A 21897-nucleotide genomic window follows, 5' to 3' on the forward strand; every position below is an offset into this window, starting at 1 on the left:
ATATATCGTACTTTAAAAAAAAGTCAGAATGAACAAATGCGTTCTTTTATAGTTATAAAAAAGAACGCCAAAAGTATCATAACGTTTCATGTCCAGCAACAATAATTTCACCAAGCAGAGTTATTGTTATTAATATCAGCAATAGTAATATGGAAATACACGCTTATGTAAATTAATATTTATTTTGACGTTATTTGACAATTGTTATACACGTCAATGGGATTGTGTAACCGATATCGTCAAAACTATAGCTTTCTGCATTTTATTATAGTCACATATAAGTTTAAAATGTGCACAATATCAGTTACAAAAAATAATCGAATAACAAATATGTCTATTTTCTACCCGAAAGGCGAAGTGTGAACTCATGACCAAACTTCTGGGCGTTGTTTGTTTTGTGTTAATTAATAAAATAAAAATCACATTTCCTTTGCTTTTGTAATTTACAGAAAGCAAATTATTTTGAGGAATTTACAAAAACAAAAGGTAGATATAATATTAAAATAATAAAAATGTATGTGGTATAGGCTAGTGACTCAAGCCATAGGTAGTTTATTGAACACACTCGTCTATACAGCCTGCACATACAGTAGCAGCTCAATCCCAAACGCTTTACCTTCTTATCTTTGTTAAGAGCAATGAGATTGATAACACACTATTTTTTCCAGTGATAGCAATGTGATATTCCTTGTAGGTCTGGAAGTGTTTTGGAACACACAAGTACACACGTCTGTATAAAGCCATGTAATATTTTGTATATAAGTAACGCTGTGCTTCTTTGCGGTTCTCGCAAATCAGCCTCCTGTTTTTTAAATGAAAAAAAAAGGGTATGACGATTAAAGGAAGATAGGGGCCTCGTGTACATCGTTATTGAGGAGATGCTTAATTTGCTGATTTGACCCTTAAGTTAAACATTTTTATGTAAAGACCTCGGTAACACTTTTCGGTCCCTCAGTGTAGAATGGCAAAACATATGAACGATATTAACCGATAGACACCGTTTCTTGTATTTATTATTATAGGCTACTGGTACTACACTTTATTGAGAATTACCACAGCACATTGCTATAATAATCTGCAATAAACGTTAAAGGCTATTGATTGAAATCCCTTGGGCGTACAAATCTGTCTTAAAAGTAACACGCCTTCTAGGCGTCTGTGGCGGGGCCCCACAACCCCCTGTTTTTATCAGGGTTGAACACCACGTTCTTTAAACAGACCCCGGAAATACGACCTATGATGACGCATCGGGTCGACCTGTCATTCTAATGGCAAATATTGATTGCAAAAAAAAAAAAAAAATAATAATAATATTGATTGTGTGTAAAACAAATACAGATAGAATGGGCAACATGTTTGAAGCATTAGAATTTAGATTAATATTTTAATATTGGTTTTATTACTTAGTTAATACGTTTGCAAACAAATTATGCAAACCTCTACTTTGCCAGCTTTCTACAAAGCAATTATTTGTGTTATATTTTTCTTTCTTTACCTCCGGTACCCTCACAATGTGCTCTGGTTACATGGAAATTGTAATTTATTTATATAGAGAGAAAGCATAAAATCCTTAATTATATCAGATCTGCTCGGAAATAAAACTTGCTTTTATGCTAAAATTGCTCACTAAGAACACAAAGTATAGCACCAATGCGAATGTGTAGCTGTATGTGTTAGACTTGAATAAAAGCTTGTAAAGAGATCCCAGATACGTGTGCTTATACTGTGACAGTCAGTTTGAAATGCTGTTTCCAAATTGACCGCATTCAGTTGCAAAGAATGATACATGTCAAAGTTAATAATGAAAATCAGGTTTCAGTTTTGTAAGTGACAGTATGATCTATCTATCTGTCTATCTATCTATCTATCTACACACACACACACACACACACACACACACACACACACACACACACACACACACACACACACATATATATATATATATATATATAATATATATATATATATATATATATATATATGTGTATATATATATATATATATATATATATATATATATATATATATATATATATATATATATATATATATATGATGTGTGGGAGTGTAGGGAATGAGGGATAGTGACATTCATTTCAGGTGAAAACGATATAAGAAATGCCCCTGAATAAGTAGTTCGTAGACAGCAGAGAGATCGTTCTTTGCAGTGTATTCAGTGGGCTTGGATGAATTGCTATGGGAACAGCAGCACTTCGGTAAGTCGTCGGGCTTTGCAAATACATAGCTTATTTACAGCTTCAAAACTTTTGTTGTCTTAAAGGTATCAGCGTTTGGTTTTCAGAGGTTTCTTTGTTCTCTTGGCCATCAACAAACAAGGCGGCTGATTGCAAGGCAAAATGAGACTAGTTTACAGCAGAAACGAGCCGAGTCCTGAGTTAGCGCTTCGCATTGCTTTCGTGCCTGCCTGCAGAACAGGCTGAAATTGGGAATGGTTATGTTTCGTCCTGTTGTCAATTCATTATCTGAGATAGTCTTACATGCTCCCCATTCAAACGTACGTAGAATGTACAAAGCATTAAATCAGCGTTAATTCTGCATTTTGAGAATAAAACACCACTGAGAAAGAAATAGCTATTTGGTGAAGAATATAATAAATAAAAAAAGCTGATTCAGCTGCAGTATTATGTGGCCGATTGATAACAGCCTATAGGTGAAAAGCAACTTCATCTGAGAACTTAATTGTTGCAGCTGCACTGGAATTTAGAAGCTAATTATGATAATATGTTACACACTATTTATTTATGCTTTTAATATTTTTTTATATTACACAATTAACTTCATGCTATGTGCAAAACAAAAGAAGACATTCGTCCAAAAGTAATTAAAAAAAAAAAAAAAAAAAAAAAAAAAAAAAAAACATTTTGTAAAGTCTTAAAAGTTGGTGATAATTCAACTTATATGTGAAAATATTCCCTGGTACCTGGAGATTTGGAAAGGTTAACCCTGGTTTCTATTATTAACACCATAAATGTATTTACTATTGCGTAGCCTATTCTCCGTTAAGGCGCTGCCAAAGTACAATACACTATACAAAAACTGTAAAATGCAAATACGTACTCGTTGATTGAAACACGCTGAAAAGGTGCATTTCTAGCGGACCAATGCGTTTCGATTGGTATACGTTATTACAGAATGCTAACTGTAGGCTGTATTAATTTATTATTATTTTGACCTGCGTTTACTACACGAAAAACGTGTTGTTGAGTCTATCAGTAATCCGAAGCAAAGTAATTCTTTAAAATAACCCAAAACATAATTAGAGCTTCTTTGTCTGACAAAGGAAGCTGCATTTTACCTCGGAAAGCATTTAAATTCTAAAGATGTTTGTGTCGACGTAAGTAAATAATGTAGTCATAATGTTGTATCTGAACTTAAAACGTATACGTGTATTATGTTGTTATGCCCATATATATATATATATCTATATATATATATTATATACTATATATATATATATATATATATATATATGACCACAGTCACTGGGAAATACCTACTTATGTCACAGGTACATATCGATTTAAGAAATACAAAGTCTGTGTAGTATAGCTTTAACAATAATATGTATTTGTATTATTTACTTTAATAAGAGAGGTGGGAGTATAAGGGTATGCTAATTAGTAGGAGAATTTTGGGAAGGGGGTGGAATATCAATTTTTATTGCATCACCTGTCAGTAGTGTCCAATCAGCGTTGGCTTTAGGGAATTAATTGATGAAGGTGTCTCCGGACGAGCTCACTTCACTCTATCATTTTATTTGTAGCGAAAGCAGCGGCGGGAATAGCAGCTGCATTTCTGCGTCTCTCTCTCTCTGTTCAGTTCACCCTTTCCTCTTCTCTAGGCAAATGGAGAGTAAAATAAAACATCGCAGGTATTATAGTATATACAGATGTCTAGATAGACCCGAGTGTATGTCTCATACCAGTTTAATCAATTAGTATGCGCTCCCCAGCGTTATGGATTAATTATTTTTATTTTTTTACAAACTTTTATACTTCTTGAAGCTGCAGGAATATAACAGATAACAGATTTTTGTTATTTTGTTAGCAGGATGCCATGAGACATTCAGAATTTCGCGCTGGATTTTTTTTTCGTACCAGATGTGGGGAATAATACAATAGACAAAATGGGAGATTTGGATTCTGGTTATGAAGAGGTGGACGGCGTAAAGCTTGGGTACCTTATTATTAAGGGGAAACAAATGTTTGCCCTTTCCCAGGTTTTCACCGATCTTTTGAAAAATATACCAAGAACTACTGTGCACAAACGAATGGATCACTTAAAAATAAAGAAACATCACTGTGACCTGGAGGAATTAAGGAAACTCAAAGCAATACACTCCATAGCTTTCCATGCAGCTAAATGTACTCTTATTTCAAGGGAAGACGTAGAAACTCTGTATACTTCTTGTAAAACCGAACGTGTGCTAAATACCAAAAGAAGAAAATTAAACCGGAGTTTTTCCTCGAAGGAGCTTGGCGAAGAGCAGATCTCCCACGATTCTTACAATAGGTTTTGGAAAGAAAACAAAGTTTGGTTTAGTTTACATGGGGCTCCCCAGCCATTTTCATCGAAAAGCAAACCTATACAGCAGGAGGAAACAAGTTTGCTCTCGTCTTCTAATCTACCTCATATTTACAGTAAATACCCTGGTCACGGTTACCCAGCGATGACCAGATTGCCTTGTACAAATCCTCAAAACTATGAAACAGCTCAAATACCCAGTAACTATGTAGCCTTTCACCCGAGTCATTCGTTTTTTCGGAGTGTGGTTTGCAGCAGACATCCAGTTTTCTATCAATCCGCCATTGTGTCTCAGCCCAAGCCTGCAAGCACGGCTGATCTGACTTGCAAAAGAAAAAGATCACAAGAACGCACAGGGAAGCAATTTCGGAATTCCAGCATCACCAGTCGGCGAGTTCTACTTGCCCCAAAACGTTGCAAGTCTAAAGTAGCTAATGTATCTTTGGATAGATTTCACATCGAACACGGGCTGTTTCTTGGTCACCAACAAGGAACCTTACAGGAAAGCTACAGTAGTGACTCGGAGTCTAGTTCTTTTTCAGATCGTGCTGATAACGACTCGGATTTTGGATCAAGTTTATCCACTACTAGCAACTCGGGAACGTCTGATGACGAGGATGAGGAGTCGTTGTCTGATTCTTCAGATGTCACTTCTGATGAAGACAGCTCATCCCAGTCGGATTCTAGCTCAGTTTCTAGCCAGGTGTCTGTGCAGAGTATACGGTTCAGACGAACTGTTTTTTCAAACCCTAATAACAAACCACCTTTATTAGCACAGCCTACTTTTTACTACAATAGACAGCCCAAATGTACAAATAATACAGAAACAACTGTGTTAGAGGATGGCATTTCAAATGGGAAACGGCAAAAACATTTGATACCCGCTATTGTTACAAAAAGACACGAGCAAGGCTGTGCATCCAAACCACGAAAAGCCTGCTGCTCCACTGGTCTTGGGAGTTGCTTTCTCGGGACTAGGAGCGACAGGGTATCACAGAACGCATTCTTACACTCTGAAATTTCAAATCATCTAAAGAGGACTGACCCAACAATTAACTCCGTTAAAGAGAGAGACTTTTCACCTAGCCCAAAGGAAAACACAGCATTTCCACAACAAAGAATAGCAGGACTGGCAAACTGCCCCCAAGCATCCAGCTCACACTGTGCAGAAAACAATGAAACAATAGTCTTTAAACCCTCAGATTATGATTCTTCATTAGTAATACATTTTAAAAAAGAAACGAACATTGACGACTGCGGTAAATTGACGCTGGATTCACAGATTTTAAAAACTGAACAGGATTTAATTCAAAATAGTCGCGACAAGGACAGCGACGATGTTAACACAGGACAAACTTTTCTGCACAGTGTAAAAATAAAAGTGGAGGAAAACTGTTATGACGATTACAGCCCTGAAGATCAGTTCTTACAAAATGGATATGAGTGCAATGTTAACAAGGAGGAAGTTTCTACTAATGCCAGTAGCTTAACTTGCGAAGACAAACCTAGAGACACTTTAAGACATGCACATGAAAACATTTATTCGTGCATTGAAAGCCCAGCCACTTCCCCCCAAAACCAGGATTTTCAAGGCACTTTACGCACTCCTTATCCAGAGGAATGGGAGTATAAAAACGGTGCGAGGGTGAGGAAGAACTACAGGACACTTGTGTTAGGAAAGCGACCTGCACTGCACACGACCCCAGTCAGGCTAAATGTGAAAGCAAACAAGAGCCCGCGTTCTACAGGTAAAAACGAGTTTCATGAAGGAACACTGGAAGATTGTACAGGTACAAGCAAGCGCAAACGAGTAGCCAGCGGTGTCGCATCAGCGGTGAAAAAGCCGTTTAATTTCATGGCAAATTTCCCCACTCCACCGTCGCTAATTATTGGCAGCGATGGGGATTTGTGCCCTGCTTATTCATTAAACTCTCTGAAGGATCCCCAACCACTTCACAGGGCCCATCCCGTCTGGAAATGGCAACTTGGCAGTCCTGCAATACCTCTCCCACCCAGCCACAAATTCAGGAAATTTAACTTATGACACTCGTCATCGGTAAAATATATTGTTTTTGGTGGGAAACTAATAATTGCTTTCACTTAATCTGTTCCCGGATGTAGTGATTATGGCAAAACAACTGCATCTTGGAAATTGAATAATGTCGATAAGCAAGCTCTGAAGATAACAATGGGATTATTACTGTTTTGTAAGACTGGGTTTTATATGGGTAAACATTCCATAATGTAAACTACTGCTGTCGTATTTTGAAGTACTTTTAATGTTGTGCACCTGGATTTGGAACATTTTAATGCTTTACAATACTAACTAACACCAAGTACCTCAAACATTTCTACAATAAACGTTAAAAAAGTTTAAATAGAAAAAAAAATATTAGAAACGAGCCATTTAATTTATGCACTATAGTTTTGCAAGAGTTTTGACGTATTGTTATTGTTATTTTTGTGTTGAGACTGTATAGTGGCAATATAGTATAAATGAAAAGCAGTTGTGTTTTTTTTTTTTAGACAAACTTTTGCAAAACTTTTGCTGCACTGTAATGAAATGTCTTTATTCTCATATAAATGCAACTTTAATTTATGTGCAAGAGCACTGAGCATTTTTTGGAACCGATTATTCTGTTATTGGAATAAGATGGTTTACTTTGGGTTATAATTGTCTTTAAGTGTACTTTTATTCAAGGAAATGTTCGCTCACTAAAATTTAAAGTGGACGAACTTATTTTTAATAACGTTTGCATAAATTTCACCATTCAACTAAAGGGTTCATTTGTGCATTTAAATGTTTAAGAGCAATTTAAGAAAAATCCATTTGGTGCTAAACCTTAGCGGTTTGGGTTTGATAGTTTTAATTAAGAGACAAAAGTTAACGTTTGTGATTACATTGAAGTTACACTGGGAGTTTGCTGTTTTAGGATCACTAGGGAGAGCCGCATGGCAACCCCCATTGCATATGACGTCGAATATGTATAGTGACAATCAGACAGATTTGTTTACATTTGCACAAACGTTTCAGGAAAATCTAGGAAAAAGCAAACTCCAGATGAATACATCAGTAGCACGTCCCTTGTGTTGTAAAACAGTAAATTCAAGCACAAAGGAGCCGATGCACTTTGAAACATTGCTAACTGAGCCTTATTTTATGTTTCAGTAGATAACAGAATAAGTTAATTGGTGTATCTTCAGTTTGCATATGGTTTGTCAATGTGCTAAAATAACCAAATTTTACTGTTAGTTTACTGGTTGCTATTTTACGTTATTTTATTTTTAATAATAAAAAATCTATGATGTGAACAAACCTTGTTAATTTGAATACTTGCATAAAACAAATGTTGAAGATATTCATTCTCAAGGGAAGTTTTCAATCATAATGGCGCTGGCCTATATTTTCCACTGTAACAAAATATGCACACTTTGATTTAGTAATAAGCATTACAAATTCTAAACGTCGGTCTAGCAGCCTCTGTTCCCTTGTAACATAATGTGTTGTTTTAGTTGGCAGATAATATCACAATGGGCGTGGTGTGCTTTAAGACAAGACATTTTAAAATCCAGACCTATATTAAGAGTAGCATCCCCTAAAATATAAACATTAAATCATTCCACTTTCAAATATAAAATATAGCGCACGCCCTTTTAAGAGCAAGTTATATTAAGAGCACCATGTCTTGTTGTGAACGCCTTTTTGTATCCTTAGTTCCGTGGACCTGCCCCTTGTTAAACCTTGAAAGGTCACTCCATATATAAACCAGACAGGAGGCGATTTAAACTTGCATTACTGTCCAGTGTATTCAACATTCAAAAATAAAGCTAAAGAGCAGTTATTTATACCCAACCCACACTCCATCCCAATGTATTTAAGAAATGTTGACATAACAGATATCAAACAGTACTTTAAAAAATCACGCCCGATGATGTTTACAGTCGTATGCACTATTTACAAACACTCAGAAACGTATTTCTAGAAACGTATGTTTACAGAAAGCTTGTATTATCACGTATTGGTCCGGAGCGATTTCAATGGCCGTATGTTGTCTTCTCACACGCGCACTTCAGGTCGACAGAAATAGCACAGATGTGCAGAATTAAATGTTTTCTTTTTCTAATTCACAAATGTTTTTTTAAGATCCAAGTCTGCCTCTACAGCACCCAATGGAAACGTAACAAATAAACCTTAATACGTTTCTTAAGGTCACAATATATTGTCGTCTTGACACAAGGGTATCTTTGAAGTAATTTGAGTTTAGCAATACAAATGGTTTCTAACGTATTTGGATAATGCTGGTAATACACACCTAATTTTACCATTTACATAAACACTGCGCTTTAGGAACATGGAAGTACATGTTATTAAACTGGACTGATATGGAAGAACTTCAAAGGCGTACCTTCAGACACTACCTTTCAAATGATATATCCTAGCCTAAATGAAGACGGTTACGTCATTGTTTTGCAAAGCGTGTATTTGTGGTTCTTTCATAACACAGTGTTTATATTTGTTAAAACGTAGGTCTGTATTTGTTTTGTTTAAGTAGTGTAAATAGCGATGTCTTATTCTTTCACACCGAACAAAGCAATCGTGGAAATATGATATTGCTGGATGGTAGGATGGTAAACAGATTATGATATATTCATAATAAATAAACAACCAAAACATCGTAAAAAGTGTTCAGTTTTTTTTTTTTTTTTGTCACATATTTGTTCTCACCGAGACCTTGTTGATTTTTGGAATGTGTACAAATATGTGGTATTAAAATGTTTATAATCTTACCCCCTGAAAGAGTTACAAACGTACGTGTAATGTAACACTTTGTTTTAGTTTGTTGTTGGAAAAAGCCATCAGGACCTCATTATTACACAAAGCAACGAGGCTAAACCTATGCCGGATGAACACAAATAGACCGACTAGTAAAAATGTTGCTGAATACATCGCTCAACATGCGCCAGAAAGACCACACTAGTTGGGCATGCTCCTTTCAATAAATGCAGGTTTTATTGGTATACTTGATACCCTAGGAAGAAGTCCTTTTTTAATAACTGCGGTTAGTAATTTGCAGGGAGGACGGGGGACAGGACGGACTATAGTCACCAAACCCCACTATATTGCGTTTGTTAATATATTTATTATGACGCACTGACACGACATTTAAAGCCACTGGAGGTTTATTAAATAATACTATCCTGAGATGGAAAATAGGTTAATCACTTTTGGTAGGAAGTTTATGACTTGAGCAGCTTAAGCGTTTAACTTGTTTACATGTTTAGAGGATCTTCTTCGTGGATGTTCGTGGATGTTACTTTCTGATGCATTTCTTTATTTGTTCTAATTTTCTTGATGTGGCAAGTGTATAATGAGTTGCTATTAAAATGTTACTGCAGTAATACTGATTTTATGACATTATTTTAAAAGCTTGAATTTAGATGGCTGACACACAAGTCTACGTGCCCTATGAATGCCTGAATAAATGAATGACGTCGAGCTTGTTTGGTTTGGCCCACAGGCCTTTACGTCTCGGAGACTAGTGCTTTAGAAAGCAGGAGATGTTTTGCACGAGCTCTCACAATCGGGGTTGAGAGGGCTGACAGTTTCAGAACAAGCTTCCCAGTCCTCTCCAGATTCGTGTTTTTCTCTTCCTTAGTTTGCTTTCTTCATTGGTGTGTTCACAGTTAACAGTGAAAAAAACAACATACAACAGCTGTATTTGTAAAGTGGGGTCACAGCTGGAGAGAATCGAGATCACTTATTTATTTAGTTAGTTAGTTATTTATTTAGAACACTGGTCTAGCCTTTAAAGCACTTGCTGCACGTACCGCGTCCAAAACAAAAACAATAAGAATTATTTTTTTAACTGATTTGTTTTCAGTAGTTTTAGTTTTGTATAGGCCTATAGTCTATATATTATGCTACAATATGTTGGCCCACTTGAATAAAACGTTGTTGTTTTGTTTTGTTTTTTTAATTGAAAAATACCACATGCTAAATAATTATTAAAAAAAACAAAAACAAAAAAACAAAAAAAAAAAACTGATGTCTATTTTCTTAGCTTTATCTTCTTTTTTTGTGGGATATGGTAAGCATGCACCAGTATGTTTTTCAATAAATTAAAGTTTACACAGCAAAGAGTATTATAAAACGTTATTGGATTATGCCTAAATATTCATAGCATGCACATTTCTAGGGACACACATTTCCCGCGCCCTTAGTGTATTTTAACACTGGTGTCTCAATAGCTATTCTAGGTACATTTTAATAAACTAAAAAACGTGACAAAACTTCAGAACTAATTTAATCAACAAATCGTAGAATATCGGCAACGATACAGTAGTTATGCTATCTAAAATAAGGATTGTATTTTACGTGGCAAAACGTGCAAACTGACATAGTGGAGGAATTGTAAACTACACTCAGTGCTTGTTGTATCAGATGAAGCCAATGGAGTGGACAAAAAAAATCTATGCAGGCAAACAAGCAAAATGAAAGTGTAGCATGGTTGTTTATACGTGTGCCATTGCCGTCGTAAAACGTGTGAAATTACGCCATGGTCGCCTAAAGACTGGGTAATGTATCGTAAATAGTGACCTCTTTGTAAACTACTTTATTATGTTGTAGCTGGTTAATTGTAGAGAGAATCCCATTGTTGGGCCTTAATGGTTTTATAGGCTAACCTGGCTATTGACGCAATCGGAGGGTGGGGGTTTCCCTCTGGCTGTAATGTGCTTTTTGTAAAACCAAAGAGAAAACGGGATGCAGTAAAAAAATAAACAAACACACACACACACACACACACACACACACACACACACACACACACACACACACACACACACACACACACACACATATATGAATACAATATTAAAAATGCTTATTTTAAAATGCTCAGCTCATATCCCATTTTCTTTTAAGTTGATAGTTTGCACGAAGATATACCATTTATAAATGTACTGCTTTCTGTATTTTAACTTTAGCCAGATATCACGTTGCTATTATTTATTTGACCTAGGTTACTTTAAAAAATATATAAGAACGATTTTCCATTAAGGGGTTTATTGAAAAATGTATAACAATTTATCAGTAGAAACATCAAACTTCTAATGTAAGTGTCTCAGGGAACATTGACCCTTAAACAAACTAGTTCTTTTTACCGTATTAAGTAATACTTCTTAGTAATAATCCTGAATACACGATTACATAACATACCAAACAAGCATTTCTTTATTTCTGACTGTGCAGTCATGCAGCCTCACAACTGACCGCTTGTATTTAAACCTGAATAATACAATTACCATACAGGTCTAAATTTAAAATGTAACGTTTTCAAATGACCGAACTTAAAAATACCTGGAGCCAAACAATCTCGTTGGAACAAATAATAATACTTGGGTCTAAAGTTAACGAGACTATAGGTGCTATACAATAACCCGACCGATATATTTGTGGATACCAATTGCCAATTTGTATGTGAATCACTTTCGATTTGCGAGGAGCTGTACAAAGTTTCGCCAAAACCTGCCGAATTTTGGTTTGCAAATCAAAAGCGCGCTGATCCACGTCCCCTGCTAAATCTGAATTGATTTCACAAAGCCGTGATTGATGGGATTTTATGTGTTGTAAAGGTTAGGTTGTGGGGAAAAACAGGATGCTTCAATCAATCTACACTCGGTATTCCCAAAGACTGCATGGCTCTCAGCAGGGAAACTGTGCTTCCAAACACGCGGGGGTAAATCCTTTCTTCAAACTGGAGGCGCCCTGGTACATTCGCAGTTCGAATTCTGTTCCAAATCTTAAATCAACACTTTCTTTCCAACAGATATAAAAACATGTTTCTAAAACGTGACCATATATACGCTAAAATAACCACAACAATCAACACAAAACATTCTAATTGTTGCCAAAGACTGTCAGGCAGACCTTGACTTACAGTGCTATACATTTCAATCTGAATAACACTTGTGTGTGTGTGTGCTGAAAAACAATATTACCCCTACACGACATATGTAGAAAAGCAAAATGTGACGTGCATTACCACCCTCGCAGAATTAATTTGCATGAAATAATCAATGAAATACATTTAACTGGAAGTGCAGCTCCTGACTGTTTAGCGGGTTTCTTTGTGAAAAGGAGGCTGTAATATGAAGTATATGCCATTGTATATTTTAAACTCAAGTCACACAAAACATTTCAATTCTAATTTGCTAGTTTTTAAAGGAAAACTAAAACTGAATATAATATAAATCATTATATAAACAGAAATCCAACGAGTGCCCAAGTGGTTTGTTAATGTTGTGTAAAACAGTTTTTTTAAAAAATATATATTTTGTGCAAAATTATGAATATTACTTGCATTTCAAGGCACTCCTGAAACACAATTTAGGCACTTATCCTATTTAAAAAAAACAATGGCGCTTTTAACAGGAAGCTGATTCAGTCGCCTAGTCATTTGATAGTGTTATTGTTATAGCCGTGTCTATTCCATTGATCTACCAATATTTTGGCCTCCAACCTATTTGATTTTAAGAGACAAAAAACAACTAATAGGGCTGTTTATAATTTTAATAACCTTATTTAAATATTCTAAGTGGCGGTATTTAGGCCTTGATCAATTGAACAGGCATTGCCTTTTTAATAGGACCCAGATAACGTGAACAACTCAGTTGAACTGTTCAGGTGTAAATGTGCTGTTCACAACAGAAACCATATTACTTATTGCTTGGCCTACTGTCACGTGTTTCTGTGGGAAAGTTACATACCCATTTACATTGAGAGGATCTTCTGTAATAACTAGTTCATTTAACAACTAACAGCGATTCCTTGCAGTATAGGTGCAACATCGACTGCATGGCTTGGCAAGCAACTTGTATGTACAGTTGCATAGTTTGTAATGAATGAATTACGCGACCGTAAATTTAAATATGACCAATAATCACCTGCAATTTTGATTAGTTATCACCTGTTTCTCTAGTCGAGTCATAGTTGGTGCCTTGTTTTAATACGACAAGTAGGCTATATAAATTTGTACCATCATATCTGAAAATACATGAACCACGCAACACAAGGAATATATTTAGAATGGTCTTGGAAATTACATTTGCGTAACATTATTCATATAAGAGACAGAAACTATATATAGGTTTAAGTGACCATGTCCTGTGTAATTTATGTTGTATATGTAATTAGATATATTCCCATGTAATGTACATGTTTAGAACTGGATCATAAACGTTGCATTGTGTTACATAATTACATTTTAACTAAATCATTATTAAATATGTTAGAACACTGCGCCACATTTAAGAAACAAAATACAATGAACCTAATTATTAAGAGGAATTGTGGGTCGTGTTAGGAGACAAAAACGGACAGGAAGATCAGTAATGTCATCTGTCCAAACAACAACAAAAACGGAACATTATACTAGCGAGCTAGCTTACAGATACTGCTAGAAGAAATAGACATCAAGGGTTCTTTTTTTTTTTTTAAATTAACAACAGTGTAACGTTTTCATGAAAGAGGATGAAAAATAAAGTCAATAGGCCTACTGCTCGCGGGCCATAACGTGGGATCACATGTTATAGCAGCTTGACCGCCCCCCCCCCCCCCCCCCCCCCCCGCCCCCGCCCCCCCCCCTCATGTGTGTGAGAGTCGTCTTCTCTCTCGGTAACATATGAATACTGGGGACAACCGAGCTGTTTGGTAACATATCCTCCCTTCAACTGGTTCATTATTTGTTGCTCAGAAACCATGTAGAAGGTATTGCGCACACATCTTCCGATGCGCTCTGTTGCTGTAATCGTCTCTGCCTGTCTTAAATACACAGCATAAATTAGCTCAGTCGTGTTTATCACAGTTCAATGAGTGAAATGACTGTGGTGCAGGTAAACTAGAGTCGCTGGAATACGGACAGGTAGTGTGAGCAAAGTTACAAGCGCCACTTCTATTCTGCTCGTGAGGTGGTAGTAGCCGGATAGTACTGCATCGTACTGCTATATAGAAACGACATCCTGGTCTGCCACAGATAATGTAGAAAGTGTGCAATATGTATCAAATTTCTGAGATTTGTCAAGTCCAGACTTCTTATGTTCAATGTATCTATTTTTGGACCTCCCAGTTAATTTGGAAATCAAGCCATTTAAATGTTGCATTTTTTTTTAATGGTGTTTTATGACTTTCTAATGGCTTTTTAAACACTCAGGTGTAAGTCCAGTGCAGGCAGTAAACACCTGCCCACCACTAAAGCAGAAGACAGGTAGAATTTGGCACATGGAAATAGAAGAAGGGTTAGAGAGCGTTTATTTATTAAAAACTGTGATTTCATTGCCTAGGTCAAATCTAAGTAAAATATTGAGCACATTACCTAAGCAAAAAGCACCAAAACCCAGTGGAGCGTCTGCTACAGTTTACAAACCACCATGCCCTCTAGTCCTACTATATGATGGACTTATAAATGTACAAGCCCTCCTCCTCCATGAAGCACTTTACCTAGGAGTAGGGGGTAGGGATTGTACGCATGTATGTGTGTGTGTGTGTGTGTGTGTGTGTGTGTGTGTGTGTGTGTGTGTGTGTGTGTGTGTGTGTGTGTGGAGATAGGAGACACTTTTTTACACAGAGAATTGTGAGGGTCTGGAATCAACTCCCCAGTAATGTTGTTGAAGCTGACACCCTGGGATCCTTCAAGAAGCTGCTTGATGAGATTTTGGGATCAATAAGCTACTAACAACCAAACGAGCAAGATGGGCCGAATGGCCTCCTCTCGTTTGTAAACTTTCTTATGTGTGTATGTATGTATGCATGTAGGTAGGGTGGATGGATGGATGGATGGATGGATATGTCTGTTTCAGTATGGTATGATAAAAAGCACAGGAAGCTGGTTGAAGAGGGGGAGGGGTTCAATGCAAGTTACACCTCCTTAATAGCTTGATGCTGTGATAGTAAGTTAAACATATGAAATACATTGTAGCTGAGGTTTATTGTAATTAAGATTATTCAGATCAGCTATTCATTAATGTCTTGAGTTTACTCACCTGCATTACTAATAATAGTAGGCTATACCATTGTTTTTAATGGATGTGTTTTTTAAAGACACATTTATACAAACAAAGCAACTCACACAGATTCATACAAACATAACAGACTTGGAGATTCTCGACAGATTGAGGGGATTAGGAATGTTCTGGTCTAAGTAGAGAAGTGAGATATTTTGAGTTTTGTTCAGGTTGGAGGAAGGTTGGATAATCATTTTTAAAGATCGGCATACTCCTTTTGGGGTGTAGCCCTAAAGGTTATGCTGGTCTCAGCGTGCCTGTATTGAAAAAGATGACCCTTTGTACTAAAAAGGAGGATTAAATATCAGACATAATTACCGAAAATACGACTGAGCTGCATTTCAGAGAGGCTCCATGACGTCTTTCTCCTGGTTCAGTTACCGAACAGATGACTCAAATTTGCACAATCCTTCCTTTCCCCTATTATAATAAACATAGATTAATTCATCACACTGCCGATCATTTTAATGCAATTGTTCGATATTACAATATGAATCCATTTTTAACATCTCGCAGTGTCTGATATTGCAAAGACCACGAACTTTGAAGCCATGTTCATGTGTATTAATTCTGCTCCCAGTACTGATGCAGAGTCAGTAAAGGAGGACACCCTAAAGAGAACAGTCATAATGTTCTCCAGAAACCCCAGACCATACAAAATAACCAAAGAGCTGGCACAAGAGAGCGCTTTCTTGACTTTCTGAAAAATAGCATTCAGAAATGGCTGGAATGCCACATTACACACACACACACACACACACACACACACACACACACACACACACACACACACACACACACACACAAACACGCAGACACCAGAAGTGCTGGTAAGGTACACATTTACATATAGTACACACCTTACATGAAGTAACGGCTGATATTAATTGCACTAAAAACACAGTAAGTGCTAAGTTTTTTAAGCATTAGTAAAGCGCAATATTGTTTGTAAACGCTAATATTTATACAATTAAACACGTGCCACGAATCACACCTTTGGCTACACAGACACATTTAAAAAATACTAAAACTGTAGAGCTGAACCTCAACAGACACACACACAAACACACACACACACACACACACACACACACACACACACACACACACTATCTTAAAAAAAAAATTGAAGTGGTTAGACACAAAATGTTTTTGCGGTATAGATTGTAGACTTAGATGAACACGTTTTGTACCGTACAATTTATGTGTTGTGTATGCTAAAATTTAGAAACTCCAAATCTACCTGTAATTTGATAAAAAAAAAAAAAAAAAAAAAACATAATAAATGCATATTATAGAGGAACCGAAATAGAATCGGAGAATCGGTTAAACAAAGAAATTGAACTAGCGTGACCTCGCTCTTTCTTCAATTCAGTATCGTCAATGCCAATTAATATAATTGCACAGCAAGACGTGCGAATTCCAGCATACCCTAATCTGTGTTTCTGTTTATTCATTGCTGTGGTAAAATGGTGTAGATTTATTTTGCTCACAGACACCGAGTGATAGTACAACCCAAGCGCAAAGGGAGCCACAGAGCGTGCAACAAAAAGCCAACTGCAATGAGTTTTACCTTAAATAGACACACTATTAAACAAAACAAGTTCATATTATGACACGGTATGCCACAGAGTTGTTACAGTATCTTTTTAAATCGTTTTGAGTGCTACGTAATTAGAGAAACGTTCAATTCATATATAAATAAAAAAAAAATGCACGTTATGCGATTAAATCATAAAAAGGGAAAATATTTGCTGATAAGATCACAAATGTTGGCTGGCTTGGTAAAATGTTTTTTTTTTTAGATTTACATCAGATATGCACATCGGCAACGGCTATGGATTCACCTGTCAGGACAGTCTGAGCGTAAGGCCTTTGACAAATGTTTATATTGAATGTAAAGGGGCACTCAAGGTTCAGTGAGTTTTTGTGTGTAGTTTTGGTAAGATGGGATCTCTGCTGGTCTACCGAGTTCACAGCAAGAGAACGTCCCATTTTCATGTTTAGCTTACTGGTAGAAATTTTTATAAATTATGCTCTCGCTACATTTTCACTATCCCATACTAAATTAAATAAACAATTATAATCAATCTATTCAAAAACTATGCAACATATACCCACAGGTCTAGTTTGGCGATAAAAATAATATCGGTTGCTAAAGTTTGCATTATATTTTTGAGGTTTTAACAAGCTGAATTTTGTGTGTATATATTTACAGATTTTGAAATGCAGACCTTTTAATTGAAAACAATTATTTGACGGGGGCCATTAAAGAATCTATTATTATTATTATTATTATTATTATTATTATTATTTATTATTATTATTATTATTTATTATTATTATTATTATTATTATTATTATATTATTTCCCATGTGACACATGAGAACCCTTAGTTTTTATTGGGTACACTGTGTAATCTTTGTTAGAAATATAGGTATTAGAAAAGAAGAGCTGGTGTACCACAGTGATTTCTGAAAATGTCCTATGTGTAGCCCTATACATTTCACAAATATTGAATATGTTACTACCAGCATAATTATTTGAAAATTAGAACTGATGTGTCTAATTATTTTAACTGTTGTATTTGTGGTGATTTATTTATTTACAAATGTATTTTTATAAAGCAAAAATATGGACCGACTAAAGCTCTCTTTTCATATAAACATGCCCACACACCAGCCTTCCTGGACTGTAAATAAAATAAACAAAAGAACGAATGGATGAATAAACACACAGATACTGTGGATTCTCTGACAACTCTGTGTTCATATACAAACTGGAAACTGGGAGTTTCTGACCGGTTCTGTATCTTTGAACTGCATGCATTTCTAGTTTCATGGCCGCTACTCGGAAGATTTATATGGCTTTCGCTCACGGTTTTAACGGAACGAAACACAGTCTGTTTCTATTATAAAAGCTTATAAGAAGCTGCAAGCACGATCTTATTTTAAATGTGCTCGTTTGAACATGTGGCCCTTTGAAAACCACACAGCATGTTCAGTGTCATATAGGACACATTTACTCTGTACTGAAAGTGGTTAATTATTGGCAAATTGGAATTGGTAAAGCTTTGAAACCCTTCATAGAGAGGAAGTCTTTTCGAAGCAGATTTAAATCTGAGAAAGGCAAGTGCTATCATGGTAAACAGCGCACTGCACTGCTTCAGGAAACATGCACGTGTGTAAGAGAATTAAACGAACAACACCTCGCTGTGTCTCAATTCCTTAAAGGGTTTTATTATAAAAGATTAATTTTGAATCGTTACATTAAACATCCCAATAACGTAATATAGTTTTTCTTTTGTTAACATGGGTATGATCCATCGCGTACAATTTGAAATAATAAAAAGACCTGTCCAGGCCTAAAGAGGTGAAACAGTTTATTTATAATTAATTATGTGTTAAAAGTAACATAGTTAAGGGGAAAAACACACACTTTGTGTTAGAACAACACAGACTGTGTAAGATCTATCCCAATCGTCATTTTTCTTATCCTAGACCTAACACATTGTGATGCTGTCTTCATCAAACACTGTTTTAAATTAACACAGTGTTGTTTTAAGTGTATGCCTATAGCAGGCTATAGATATAGAATATCAGACGATTGGGGATAATCCATGGGAATACTTTCTAATGAAAAATAAAATGATCCTGGTCTGTAGTTTCCTGCTTATTTATTGATTGATCGATTGTGTTTTGCTTCAGAACAATCTAACCAAGTAGGCAATGGTCGTGGTCTTACATGTTTTGTGGTTGATTTTTTTTTATTTTTTATTATGATGTCAGAATCCGGTTCCCACTCTCTGTGACATGACCATCTTTTCTTATAATCGTCGTTATAATTAGGATGTTCGTGTCCTCCAGGAAATTTCAGGCACCATTAATAGTGAGATGTGTTACACGCACACGTTCAAATGTTAAAATGCTGATGGGCAGCATGCAAGCTCATCCATTTTGCATGTCATGTATTTATATTTTGGTGTAATAGCTCAAGGTATCCTGGTGCATAGGAAAACATGCTATTTTGCATTTTGCTCTTCGCTATATAGTGTACACATTTCTAGAACATTAATTGCACTGGCCTATAGAAAAGCTAATACACACACATACACACACACACACACACACACACACGCACACACACACTCATATATATCAGCGTGCCTGTTTTCTGGGGGGTTGGATGGTTCTACTAACAATATCACATCGTGAAAGGATAGAACATTTTTCTGGATGTTACCCTAAATAAACCCCGTATTCCGAATGAGTGATCAGAGGACCTGGCATTGTTACTTAAAATGAGAGGAAAGCAAGTGACGTTGAATCCAAACAAAGGCATTTCAGAATCAGTCCCGCTTGATTGACATGTGAGGGATGCCTGACCTCCGGGAATAGGATTCATTACAGAAAATATCCCGAATCATCAACCAGGGCTATAGAATTTCAGGCCCGTATCCCTTAAAATACATCTAATCGAAATTAGAGCAAGAATCAGCGTCAACTGTGAACCACGGTATCGGATATCGGCACATTGTATATTGTCTGCACTGTAAAACCAAAAGTTTAGGAATTAAACAGAAATTTTATGCAACTGTTTAAAAATAAATTGTAGCTTTTATTTGAATTGTTTAGGAATACACTTTAGATGCACAACCAACACCATATATATAGACACACACACACACACAGTATATGTAGAATTTACACGCGGCTCGCAGAAATCTTAGTATTTTGACAAACATTCCTCTGATATGCTGTTTAGTTGTCATACCCCTTTATTTATGCATTTTAATAGGCTTCCCTAAGTTGAGGGTTGAAAACCAGTCATGAGACCACACAAATCAGCAGAATTGGCCGCTCATCTTTTAACTTTAGTTTCCCCTCCTTTGGCTACAGTTGAAACTATTTACATTTAAACTTGCTAGAGACGCTATTGGCTAGGCAATTTGAATTGCTTTTACTACCGCTTTATGTTAGCATTTATTGGTAAAGGGTCCTGGAATTACTGTTTAGGGTGCGTAAGTATGTTGTTTGCAGTGTAGTGATCTTATAGTCTGATAAAGGAAGGATGTCTGTTGTCTATAAACGCTGCAACGTATTTATGTATGTACATAGTTTGTAATGGATTCTCTCTCTCTCTCTCTCTCTCTCTCTCTCTCTCTCTCTCTCTCTCTCTCTCTCTCTCTCTCTCTCTCTCTCTCTCAAAAAGTTTAAACCCTTGCATTCACGTATAGTGTCTCCGTACGTTTTTAAGACATACGCATAAAAAACGTCGCAAATGCTTTCATTTATTGAAAACATAACAAATATATATTTTTAACCCAACATGATTAGAGGCAGAAATAGTAAGTCAAACGTAGCTTTATACACTTAACAACTCCATAATAACCTGTTTCAGGTTTGTTTTTTTATGTTAAGAGCATCATGCAATTCCTCCTTTGAACATCTTACGAAATAAAATGCAACCACGGCATGATTATTAAAAATTATTACTAATAAGTAATAATTTAAATAATAAATAAATACCAGGGAAAATACAACACAGAATTTGTTACATTTAACCTTTTTTTAACCCGCTCATTTTTTACACACTTTTTCTAGCATGCATAATGTCCATATATTTGACCGTTTTTGTAAATAACTACATTAAAACATTCATGGAATGTATACCCATCCAGTGGATATAATGAAAAGTACTTTGAAATGATTGAAACAGTCATTTCTAATCTAATTCTATCGTTTGTACATCGATTTGTGTCTCGACCGATTCAAATATAAGCCTTATATATAGGCTTCCGTTACACAAAACCAATTGGTTAACAAATACATAGCTGGCGACACTCACAAAGACACGAAGGTATAATTATATAATAATAATTTTGAATCATACTACTATCTTAAGAAATGATTTTCGCAGCAATGATTTTCGTAGCATATATGAATATAACAGCTTTCTCAAATAAGCGTGTTAATTACTTTCTCTATTTTGTTTAGAGTAAGGCCCAGACAGGTGTAACACATTTGGAATAGGTTCCATATTGAAATAAACATACATATTTATTTCATATACATTTTTGAAAATCTATTGACACATATAACATCCTCGTTGAAAATATATGCAAAGAAAAGGAAATAAATAATAATAAAAAAAACAATAAATTATATAGGCTACACCTCATAGCCCTTATTATACGCAGTGGCAAATTTAGGCTTACAACAGTTTCGACTGCATAGGAGCACACTAGTAATTCATTTTTTTCACTTCTCCACATGTATTATTATTCT

General features: G+C 35.8%; 1 protein-coding gene across 1 annotated transcript; it reads left to right on the top strand.

Moving 5' to 3' along the window:
- The first annotated feature begins 4088 nt into the window (after positions 1-4088).
- LOC121312569 (SKI/DACH domain-containing protein 1-like) lies at positions 4089-7771 on the top strand. Its single transcript, XM_041244294.1, has one exon. It carries the CDS (start codon positions 4151-4153, stop codon positions 6590-6592), a length of 2442 nt encoding a protein of 813 aa, XP_041100228.1. The 5' UTR covers positions 4089-4150; the 3' UTR covers positions 6593-7771.
- Positions 7772-21897: the final 14126 nt, after the last annotated feature.

Source organism: Polyodon spathula, chromosome 3 (genome assembly GCF_017654505.1).
Source record: "Polyodon spathula isolate WHYD16114869_AA chromosome 3, ASM1765450v1, whole genome shotgun sequence".
In the NCBI taxonomy this organism is placed as follows: Eukaryota; Metazoa; Chordata; class Actinopteri; order Acipenseriformes; family Polyodontidae; genus Polyodon; species Polyodon spathula.

Bases quoted from the DNA above. Each gene is read 5' to 3' on its own strand.
- LOC121312569 (XM_041244294.1), top strand. From the start codon at position 4,151: ATGGGAGATTTGGATTCTGGTTATGAAGAGGTGGACGGCGTAAAGCTT.